The sequence below is a fragment of the Quercus robur genome, chromosome 3 (assembly GCF_932294415.1).
Source record: "Quercus robur chromosome 3, dhQueRobu3.1, whole genome shotgun sequence".
NCBI lineage: Eukaryota > Viridiplantae > Streptophyta > Magnoliopsida > Fagales > Fagaceae > Quercus > Quercus robur.
The window spans coordinates 61042806-61055122 of NC_065536.1; the positions used below are offsets into that span (position 1 = coordinate 61042806).

Genomic DNA, 12317 nt, shown 5'->3' on the forward strand with positions numbered 1-12317 from the left:
TTAAAAAAACTTGCTCTTAATCTTAACCAATAACCCTTGAATCTTTTTTTTTTTTTTTTTTTTTTAAACTTTTAACTTATTTAATTTGTTACCCTACTAATGTTTACATCTCACTCACATAAAAGTAGTTATTACATAATGTAATAAATTTGACTATAACTATTGCATTGGATCCAAATCCATCTATCATACACTACTTATTGCATTCCAAGTGAGATGCCCAAGAGAAAAGGAACGAGGGGAAGAATCGATGAGAAATCCATAACAAAAAATCGTGAATAAAAAAGCGTGACGAGAATTCTCAACCCAAGATGTTAGAAGGTGCAAAATCAATGGGTGCCGGAGCTGCTACAATTGCTTCTCTGCCGTATAAATATGTGCTATAAGGTGTAGGCTTGGTTGATCACGTACTAAATTATTATTATTATTATTTAATCAAAAATTCTTTTCTTTGTCACTCTTTATAGTCCTCGTCCTACTTCACCTCTTAACCCTAATTATTCATATTTTACCATTCATTCAAACTATAATATCTATCCACATGACGTTTAATTCTTCATATTTTGCCGTTTGAGGTACTATGATATCCACATGACGTGTGAAGATTACCTGAATGTCCTAATAGATATTAAATTAACGTGTTTCAAATTTTGTGAAATCAAAAACATGCACTAAAACATGTCATGTATGCAATAAAAAAAATAAAAAAACCCACATAATAAATAAATAAATGCCTTTCATTTCGAAAATCTATAAGCTAGATTGAAGATGGCATAAATAGATTTTAAAAATTAAAAAAAAAAATTTATATCCACAGTTAAAAAAATAAGTGAAATTTGACTTGTTCATAGTACTTTAATACTAAGTTTAGTATAGAGTATTAAAGTATAATAGAGGTCATAATTTTATTGAGTAAGAAAAAAAGAAAAAATTGCATGTCATGGATGAGATCAATCTGACGCGCGCGTTTGCAATTGTGATATGTGTCCGCCCACTGAAGGCAGCCACGTCACCATCAAGTGGGTCCCACTAATCTCTTTTCTCTCTCACCTGCCCGAATTGCCCCAATTTTTCCCACTTCTCCCTCTGCCCGCCGTTGTCTTTCTCTCTACGCACGCCCACCCTCGAGCCGTGCTTCCTACCAATAAGTTTTCAATTTTCATCTTCTTTTTTTTTTTTTTTTTTTTTTTTTTTTTTAAGAGATAAATGTTAATTCCACAACATTTTCATAACATTTTTATATAAATTTTAAATAAAAAATTGTTAAAAAAATAATTTTAGTTGTAGGTTCAAATTATAAGCAATAACAAATTTTTTTAGACATAATTACAACATATTGTTAGTCTCACAACTCAAACCATTTATTCCCTAAACCCTAAAAGTACTTCATATATGGAGAAGTCCACAACATTTTCATAACATTTTTACAACAAATCATTGGTGGATAGTTGTTATTGGTTCAAATTTGAACCTACCATTGTGACTACTTTTTCACCCCAATAATAACAACCAGTAACAACTTGTCTTTTATGATTTGTTGTGAAAATATTATAAACATAACATTTCTCTTATATATGGGGAGGCGTCAATTCAGTTATAAAACCAACTTAATACCTAAGATTTGTTATAAAAATATTGTGAACGTAACACTTTTTTTATTTAGACAAAATGATATTATGTTTCGGATGTATACACTCAACTCTCTCACAATATGTGTGACCCATACATATCTAGGCCTAAAACATGATATACCCTATTTACTTATAAAATATAATCACATCAAACTATGTTAACATTTATGGAAAATACTATCTTCGTAACATTTCTCATGAATTAAAAATAGTAAACTTCACATCTTTCACAATTGTTAAGGATTTCTTTTTCTTTTTTCTTTTTTTGGTTAACAGGACGAAAAAAAAAAAATCCTTAACAATTGCGAGCATTTTGAGACATGGCGTAAATGAATTAATTCATTTGTAAATAATTCAAACTTTATTCGATAAATAGTTCATCCATAAACAATCCAAACTTGAGCCTCAATTTTAGGCTTATTTAATAAACAGGTCAAGCTCAAGTAAAAATATTGTTCATGAATAGACTTGTGAATAATAGAGTTTAATAAAAAAATAAAAAAAAATAAAAAAACAAGCTAAGCTTAGGCTTGTTTATGAGCTTAGTAATATGCTTAACAAATGAACCCATATCTTATAAAGACTTTAATTAACTAAGAGTAAGGACTACTCGTCCAAACCAAATGGGCTTAATAATAATATACTTGTGTTGGATCTCAAACTCAAAAACTTGATATTAAGCTTAAACTGGGTTTGATTAATGAATCAAATTGAGCCAAGTTGAGCTTAAACTCAAACATTGTTTGTAGGCTTGGTTTGAACTTGAGTCTGATGGGGTACTACGTAAATGTCCCATGAGAGTCCTATTGTTACCCAACCTTTGAGAGTCCTTATCTTTTCTACTAGTTATCTTATCTTTATTTGAGTAGTCCTAGTTATCTAATATCTTATCTCTATTTGAATATTTGAATAATTATCTAGTAATTATATCTAGTTATCTTAGGAGATTGTTGTTCTTTAAATAAATGTGTATGGCATTAGGCCAATTGTTGAGGAATTTGCTATTGAACTGTGGTTTGTCTTCCACCCAAAGGAAGCCATTTATCAATTCCATCTCTGTTGCTATCAATTGGTATCAGAGCATGGCCACCAACAAGGACAGGATCGAGAAATTAGAGAGTGAAATGCAGAAGCTGAAAGAGAGCATGCAAAAGATGACCATAGAGTCCCAATCTCTTGGTTCATCTATGTGTGAAATTAAAGAGATGCTATCCGAATCCCGTGACAAATCGGATTTCCTCTCAACCCCAAAATCAGATGAGCAAGGGACCTCATCACACATTGGAGAGAAATTAGATCAGTCAACTGGATTCAAAACTACAACACACGATCAACCACGACCCACCAAGCTGGATTTTCCAAAGTACTCGGGTGATGATCCAACGATTTGGCTTGACCGTGTTATGCAATATTTTGATTACCAAGGGACATTTGAAGATCGTAAAGTCATGTTGGCAGCCTTTCATTTGGAAGGGGAAGCGAACCAATGGTGGCAATGAATGAAGAAGGTGTATTGCAAGGAGAAGATTGAAATCACTTGGGAAAAATTTAAACATGAGTTATTGGTCCGATTTAAGCCAACTGAGGCTGAGGATTTTGACAAGGCTTTGTCTTGAATATGTCAAAGTGGGACACTTAGGGAGTACCAGCGAGAGTTTGAGAGACTTGCTAATCAGGTCGATGGTTGGCCTTAAAAGGCATTGGTGGGAGCATTCATGGGTGGACTGAAGGATGACATTGCTTCAGCCATTCGGATGTTCAAACCAAAAACACTCTCAGAAGCTATTGAGTTAGCTAAAATTAGGGATGAGAGTGTGGATAGACGTGACGACAAAACAAGGCAGATCAACCACAAACAAATAAGGCAGCTGTGTCAGAGCAAAGTGTCAATCCAACTAACACACCTGGACCAACGAGTCAAACAAATAGAATTGTAAGTACAAACAAAATTTATTAGGAGGAAATGCAAAGGTGGAGGGAGAAAGGGCTATGCTTCAATTGCAATGAGAAGTTCACACCAGGACATCGCTGTGTAACTTCACAAGCCTTTGTCATTGAATTTTTTCCACATCAAGAATTCTTAGAAGATGGTAGAGATTCAGCTTTGGATGACAAACATTGTGGACAAGATTCAACTTCAAGGGGGGGGGGGGTGAATGATGGGGTACTATGTAAATGTCTCATGAGAATCCTGTTGTTGCCCAACTTTTGAGAGTCATTCTTATCTTTTCTACTAGTTATCTTATCTTTATTTGAGTAGTCCTAGTTATCTAGTATCTTATCTCTATTTGAATAATTATCTAGTAATTATATCTAGTTATCTTAGGAGATTGTTGCTCTTTAAATAAACGTGTATGGCATTAGGCCAATTGTTGAGGAATTTGCTATTGAACTATGGTTTGTCTTCCACCCAAAGGAAGTCATTTATCAATTCCATCTCTATTGCTATTAGAGTCAAGCTTGAACATTTTACTTTTGTTGTCAAGTTGAGTTTGAAGATTCACTACCTGGAAAAACTTGGCTCTTTTACAACCCTAGCTTAGAGTTCTTTAAATACCTGACTATTCCCTAGACATGAGTAGCTTCTCACCCTATAAATACCCAATATTTATAAAAAGAACTATGTAATCCCTTAATAGTAGCCTTAAGATGTTGGCTAAAAGTTTAGAACTCAAGACCTCATGAGGTCATGGAATTCACTAAACTAATCCCTTAAGTTTCACATCTATTAAGTTAATAATGTATGATTGGTGTATAACAAATTAATAATATCAATATGGAGGTGGTAGATTGTAATTTGAATATAATAAAAATAATGTATGCGGTGACTAGTGTGATCTACATGACAAGTGAAGTTAACTAAATAGTAAAAAAATATGTGAAATAAAAATAGATTAATTGTACTTTTGTGTAAAAAACTATTGTGTACGCTTCAATCTCCGCACTAAACTTTTAAGTCGAGCAATATTCCTCTTATGGATAAATTGATTATTATCTAATCCTCTTTCAATAGATATAGCCTAAAACAATACATATGCGTCTAGATTGTTTTTAGCTCATATAAGGAATTATTATTATTATTATTTGTTGAGAAAACTCGTATATGGAATGGTTCAAGATGTTGACTACTTATATGCTTCAAGCCATTTTTTCTCACCCAAATCAAACCTAGTCAAGAGCTTAGGAATAATCCAAAAAAAAGTTTGTGAGCTCTGATAGAGTCTCTATAAATTATCAACATATAATATATTACGACAATAGCAAATTGAACAATAGTGCACACTTCAATTTCCCCACTAAACACTAAAATTGAACAATATCTTCTATAGTATATTAAAAATTAGTAAATTACCCTGTGTTGATAATAATTATGGTATTCATAATTTAAGAAAAAATTAGCAATTTACCTTGTGTCAATACTAATTTTGGTATTCATAGTTTAAGTAAGAAAGTGTAATTATTTAGGGCATGTTTGGTAGACTATAATAGGCTTTGTAATGTAATAATTATTCCTATAGTTTAGTTATTCTTTAGTTTGGTTATATTTTTATTACAAGAAATAATCATTCTTTATGAATAGCTATTATTCAAAATGATGAATAATTATTCATCTTTAAGAGGTTGTATTAGCTATTCCTTAATAAGTGTAATAATTTCAAAACTTAATATATTTCCAAGTAAATAAACTTTCCATATATATATCTAACAATTATAAAAATAAAAAATTATAAAAAATAACACATATATCTCTTAAATTTAAAAATAACAAATTTTAAGGAGATATAATTGTATGAGTAAGAAATTTCTTAATATAAATGTTAAATTTCATTCTAATGTTAACTCACAATCAAATTAATGAATAAGTTTAGTTATTACATTACAACATATTTTATTCTCAGTAATAAAGATTACAATTTCTGTTGTAATCTCCATTCAATGTAGCACAGGCACCCTTAATCTAATAAAAATCGGGGAAAATTATTTAAATCCTAAGCTTAATGCCCTGTCCACTCCACTGTCCAGTCACTCCCAGTGAACCATACTACGGGCAGTTTGGGCAGCTAAACCACACTACCCGTTAATCTCCGGGCAGCTAGCTTTGCTTTTTCCTAGTCTTCTCGATTCGATTTTAATAAAAAAAAGACAGAGAGAGAGAGAGAGAGAAAGAGAGAGAATCGATAATTCATAGTATTATTATGTAAGTGATACTGTTTATTTTTTTTTCCAAATTTTCTTCTCTTTCTAGCTTTAAACGGGTCAGCTTGTAGAAGAGTCCTTGTCTGAGATTTCTGTATCTTTGAGCAGACATTTCTGGGTTCCACTGAGATTTGTTGCTTCTCTCTGGTTTAAGTTAAGTACTTTTTTTCTTCTTCTTCTTCTTCTTCTTCTATATAATTTTCCACAAGTTGATCAATTTTGGGTTTTCAAAATTTTAGTAAAAAATTTGATCTTTACCTTGTGATCTAGCTGTTTTCCCATCTGGGTTTTTCTAATATTGTCAGCCTAAGTGGGAAAAAGCCAAAAAGGTGAAATTTTTTAGTGGTATATGGTAATTTTCTAGGTGGGTTTTTGTTGGTTAAGGAAGATTGACTACCGGTTGTGGTTGGGGGTGGGGAGAGATGAGAAGGCTGTGATGGTGTGTTGGGTTTGAGTGTTTAGGGGTTATTGAGAGAGAGATGGGATTGGGTGGTGAGAATGGTAAAGTGGAGAGTTGGGAAGTGGGAAAATCAAAGGTTGTGAAGAAGAAGAAGAAGAAGGAAGTGGTGGAAGCTAAAGGTGGTGTGGAAGAGGAAGAAATTGGGTGTTGGGTTAGGCTAAGGTTTCTTGGGAGCTGCATTTCTTCAAGATCCAAAGTGGATAGCTCAATCAGTGGAACCACTACTCATTATGGTAACTTCTGCTTATCTTTTTGGGAGAACTTTGTTTTTTACTAGGTTATGATGTTTTCCCTTGTTTTTTAGTAATTATATGTTTCTGGTTTCACAGTTCTAGTTATGTTTGATTTGATTTCACTTGGATGTCTTATTTTTGTTTCTATTTTAGCATGTCTTGTGGTTCAAGTCCATTTTTAACTAACTACTGCATGTTTTGCTCATGTAATTATTATCGTGATTGGGACTGATTTGCTCAAAATATTGTGCAATTAATTAGTGGAGAATATGTAGAAACACTGTGAAACGTGAGGCTGGGTTTAGGGTGCTAATAAAATAGCTGCATCAGGGTCAAGGTCAATAAATAAAACCTCGCTAGTTATGACTTATGAGCTAATATGGAAACTTCTTCTTCTTCTTCTTCTTCTTCTTTTTTCATCTTCTTCCTTTCTTTCTTTCTTTCATAAGCACACCTGGTATGGCCTTGGTTGTTTCTGGTCTTGGTTAAATCTCTATTCTGCTTTGTATCTGGTTATCAACATGATCAAGGAAAAGTAGAGGGGTTAATCTCTGAGTAGAAGGTAATAAGAGCTGCACTTGATATCCCAGAAGCAGAAAGCAAACCCAAAAGTGGAGCTCCTCTAATCCTGAAAGAAACTGTAATCTGCCTAAGATTGTCACAAGTGTGTGAGTGCTTGCTTTCAGGCCTATGCATAATTCCATGGAGGGAAGGCAATGTGTTTAAATCCAGGCAGGGCTTATACTTCAAGCAAATATTTCCTAATCAAGTCGAATAAATGTTTAGATTCTTTTTATTATCCAGTGCTCTCTCTTTCTCCCTTGCCACTCCTCTAGTGTCAGATACATCTAATTATGTTACACCATATTTCATATATTTGTCTTATGTTTATTATGGTTTTCTGTTGGAAACTTCATACTCTCATACTCTCAAACTCTCTTCCAGAATCACTACTAATATTAATTTGTTATGTTTGCTCAAATCTGATTTGCTCATTGTTACAAAGTGTTGTAATGCGTGATGTCTACCTGCCTGGCTTATTCATTTATGTTAGTTTGTATTCTTATATGTTGGTTCTTTGCTCTGTTCAGCTGAAAGTAAATCAACCAATGATACAAGCAGAGACCAACCTGCAGCTCCAATTGTCCCATCCTCAACCACTAGTAATGCAGAAAGTAATTCATCCACTTCCAAGCTTGAAGAAGAGCTTAAAGTTGCTTCTCGTCTGCGAAAATTCTCATTTAATGATCTTAAGTTGGCAACAAGAAATTTTAGACCTGAAAGTCTTCTGGGTGAAGGAGGTTTTGGTTGTGTGTTCAAGGGGTGGATTGAAGAAAATGGAACTGCTCCGGTGAAACCTGGCACAGGGCTTACTGTTGCTGTAAAAACTCTGAACCATGATGGGCTTCAGGGTCATAAAGAATGGCTGGTTTGTAACTTTCCTAATTACTTTTCATTTATGAAATTTCAACAACAATTTTCTCTCTTTTCTTTGCCTGAATTTATTGATTTTTTTCTTATTATATTTCATCTATTTTCCTCATCTTGTGTAATAGGCTGAAGTGAATTTTCTTGGTGATCTGGTTCATCCTAATCTGGTCAAGCTTATTGGTTACTGCATTGAAGATGATCAAAGGCTGCTAGTATATGAGTTCATGCCTCGAGGGAGCTTGGAAAACCATCTATTTAGAAGTATGTAACTGCATTTTTGACAGTTTAATTGGCTTTTTTCTTCCACTTTCAGTTTTGGATTATGAATGTTAGATTCTTCAGGACCCATATGCTTGTAGGTGGATTTTAATGCTACTCAGTTCTCATAGTCATTTTGTTACCTAATTCTGGTTACTCATGATTATGACATGCTTCCTTCCATAGAAAGGGTGATTGCTTACAAAGACATGAGCATATTATTTTTAAAATTTTTGATATCAAACAGGCAAGAAATGTATTTTCTTTCTCATATATATTGTTTCTGGTGGAAACCTTGCATGTGATGGGTTCAATTGGATGGAAGTCATAAGTAGAAAACAAAACAAAATGGAAGCAAGGTACCTCTGAGTTTTGGTAGTATCAATTAGGAGATAGAGTTATCGCTACATAAATAGCAGTAACTTCTAGTGGAGTAGCACCATATTGCAGTTGAATTTATTGTTTGTTTGAGAATTTTTACCTTTTCTGGAGATCCTTCCATGGACATATTGTATTAGAGTTGGTTATTCGAAATTATGAATTAGGAAATTTGGACTGAATCTGTGAGCGGATTAGGACGGTCCTCAAATACTCTGCAGATATTAATATGGAGATAAAATTTCTCCAATCTGGTAGTAATTTTTATGGTAAAGATAGCTTCACCATTGTGGAATGATCTTATTACTTTAAGAGAGAGAGAGGAGCTTAGGATGAGCAATTTTAAGAATCTTGAATGCAGATTTAATACATCTCTGCATAATATATATGCCAATGGGTTTTCCAAAAGCTAGTTCTTAATGTGCTGTAGTCTATCCACATCATGCTTCCTATTTAAGAGAATTGTGGAATCTCATCTCTGCTCCGTGGAACATGTTACAATTATGACTGTTATTTGGCTGAGTGTAGACTTATTAGCAGTTGCTGCTTTGTGATATTATTCTTCTTTCTAGATTGCAACCTTATTTGATGTCCTTTTGTATCAATTATTTTTGTACACAGGATCCCTGCCTCTTCCATGGTCCATTAGGATGAAAATTGCACTAGGTGCTGCAAAGGGTCTTGCTTTTCTTCATGAGGAAGCAGAAAGACCAGTTATATATCGTGATTTTAAAACCTCCAACATCCTGTTAGATGCAGTATGTGACTTAAACAAAAGCAACATTACAATTGTTTACCCTTAATATCATTTATCAATTTAATAACACAAGTTATTTCAGGACTACAATGCGAAACTTTCTGATTTTGGACTTGCCAAAGATGGTCCTGAGGGTGACAAGACCCATGTTTCTACCCGTGTGATGGGAACCTACGGTTATGCAGCCCCAGAATACGTCATGACAGGTAAGTGTTGTGAAATTCATCTAACAGCCCCCCCTCCTTTCCCTCTCTCCCCTTTTTCGAGTTTAATGCATGCATGCATTATACACATTCTGGTTGAATGAGTAAGATGGATTGTGATTTGTCCTCTGTATGACTATGTATTTTATATTTGTCATGCAACTGTTCTAATATATTTATTTTTTTATGTGAGTCTGACTATGAATTGCCTCAAATTTTTACATAAAAGATAAAATTAAGACATAGAAGGTGCAAAGACCAATTTTTATTGCATGTTAATTCTTTTACAGATATTTATCTAACCTGGCATTGTATATGTTAAAGGGCCATCCTTCAGCAATTGCCATTGAATGCCTATGCAAACAATGCTTGTGTTTGTTGCATATGAATTTCCCTAATTGCTAGGAAGCTTAAAGCACTTGGATTCCTTTTATTTACTGAAAAAAAAGTATAGTAACTTGTTGCATTAGGCCCTATTGCATTTTTTTCTAGTATTATAGGTTGGCTAGAAGCTGATATACCCTTTAGGGCCTGGTTTAGTCAAATCTAGGGTTCATCACCTCAATGTTTGAGCATAGATCTATGGTATCTCCACTATTTGCCTTTAGCTAATAAATGTATTTCACTGGCCCCTATGGTGAGTCATTTGGTGTCCCGAGCATGTAGTAATTAGACTTTCATTATTTGTGTGTGATACTCTTTAATACATGCCAAAATTCTGAGATGCAATAAATGCTTACCCTTGTTTTTGTTATAGGACATCTTACATCAAGGAGTGATGTCTACAGTTTTGGTGTGGTTCTACTTGAAATGCTGACTGGCAGAAGATCCATGGACAAAAACCGACCTAATGGTGAACATAATCTAGTGGAATGGGCTCGGCCACATCTAGGAGAGAGAAGAAGATTCTACCGGTTGATAGACCCTCGGCTTGAAGGTCACTTTTCAATTAAAGGAGCCCAAAAAGCTGCGCAACTGGCTGCTCACTGCCTTAGTCGGGATCCAAAAGCCAGACCCCTGATGAGTGAAGTTGTTGAAGTCTTAAAACCACTGCCAAACCTTAAGGACATGGCAAGCTCATCATATTATTTCCAGACCATGCAAGCTGACCGCGTGGGGTCCAGCCCAAATGCTAGAAATGGCATCCGAACACAAGGAGGATCCTTTTCAAGGAATGGGCAGCAGCAGAGGAGCCTTTCCATAAATAGTTCCCATGCTTCTCCGTATCACCATCATTACACTTTTCAATCCCCAAAACCCAATGGTAAACCATAGCATTCGCTTTGGTAATATCTGTTTCTTTTCTCCACCCCATTGGCTTCTTTTTTCCCTCTTCTTCAGTATAGATGTATCTTCTGCTAAAGCATTTGTTCTTAGACAACTGAAAAAAAGCAACACAGAAACATGTTTGCTTTGATGATGTGTTTAGAGTGGTGAACTCCCTGCGGGGGAGAATGTAAGGGCAAGTGAAAGCTTGTTGAGCAAAATGTCTTATCTCAACCAATGTATCTTCAGTTTGTTTTTTAATGTTAAAAGTGTATTACACTCCCCCATCCCCCGCCCCTCTCTCTTTTTCCCCCCTTTTTTGGTCTTCTTTTCATTTCATTCTTGATTAATACAAGTCTGCTGTGTTTTATGGTCAGGAATGGTGTGTATCTGATAATATAAACCCTGTAAGCCTGTATCATGTAGACAGACTGCAAACAAATACAGCATTGTTTTTTACACAGCTTTATATGGATTACTGATACAAATTGTTGTGAATATAACTGAGGGCCCCTTATGTTGAGATTGAGAATGTGTAAATAAGATGGCACCTTGCCCCCTTACCACGGCAATCGAGTCCTTGGGGAACTATCAGCTCATTTGTGTTCGGATTAGTTTTTTTCCTTCCCTGTTGGCTTATATGTTTTTGTACAGTTCTTTAAAGCTTTATTTTTTTTAAGGCATAATTGTATTTTTGTCATTTTGAGCAAATATAAACAAATAAATTTTAGGGGATAAAAGAAAAAGGTCATCCAAAAGGCACACGAATTGAATTGGGATGGTGGGACTTATGTCCAGTCAGGGTAGCCTTGTTACGAGGCATAACACCATGTTTTCCTGCTGTAGCCTTGATACCAGGCACACAATGCTAACACCTTCTTGTCTTCCTGCGTGGGTCTAGCCACCATCACTCTGTCTCCTCAGATCAGCCCCATAATGTCTTCTTGTTTACTATGACCTGTATTGAAAAATTTTAGGTGCACAACTAATTTCACACTCATTTTTACAATTATGAGAGTGGTGGGAAAAAAATGATAAATTTATGTGAAAGCAATAAACAATAAGTCATAGTCTGTCACATAAGATAGTTATGAAAATGAGTATGCAATTGGTTGTGATTCTAGAATAACTCGAATAACTTGCCCGTATTTGGTAAGATTTGTAATTGAGGAAAAAATTTACTTGTATTTGGTAAGATTTATAATTGAGGAAAAAATTTACTTTCACTTACACATAGTCCAACTACTAGTATTTAGTAAAAAGCAATCAAATCATCACTTCACAATATGTTAAAGTTTGACACGGCGCTGGTCAGAGAGAACCCTTAAATACAAATGTGTTGGATTTTCCTAATATCATCCTTGAAGAAGGTGATGATGCATAAAATGTGTTACATACATCCCATCAAAGACACTCCAATCTTCCTGACTTGGACAATTGTAGCTATTGTGTCTCATATAAAGAAGATTTTGCTAAGTTTTAACTTTTTTCTGCCCATTGTTT

The 12317-nt window shown here is 34.4% G+C and overlaps 1 protein-coding gene across 1 annotated transcript; it reads left to right on the forward strand.

Moving 5' to 3' along the window:
• Positions 1–5803: 5803 nt before the first annotated feature.
• On the forward strand, positions 5804–11190 carry LOC126718717 (serine/threonine-protein kinase PBL34-like). Its single transcript, XM_050421035.1, has 6 exons — positions 5804–6521; positions 7613–7950; positions 8078–8213; positions 9210–9346; positions 9428–9551; positions 10306–11190. Exons 1-6 carry the CDS (start codon positions 6308–6310, stop codon positions 10821–10823), a joined length of 1467 nt encoding a protein of 488 aa, XP_050276992.1. The 5' UTR covers positions 5804–6307; the 3' UTR covers positions 10824–11190.
• Positions 11191–12317: the final 1127 nt, after the last annotated feature.

Coding starts and splice junctions, on each gene's coding strand:
- LOC126718717 (XM_050421035.1), top strand. CDS start 6,308: ATGGGATTGGGTGGTGAGAATGGTAAAGTGGAGAGTTGGGAAGTGGGA. Junction 7,951..8,077: donor AGGGTCATAAAGAATGGCTG/GTTTGTAACTTT, acceptor CTTGTGTAATAG/GCTGAAGTGAATTTTCTTGG. Junction 9,552..10,305: donor CCCAGAATACGTCATGACAG/GTAAGTGTTGTG, acceptor TTTTTGTTATAG/GACATCTTACATCAAGGAGT.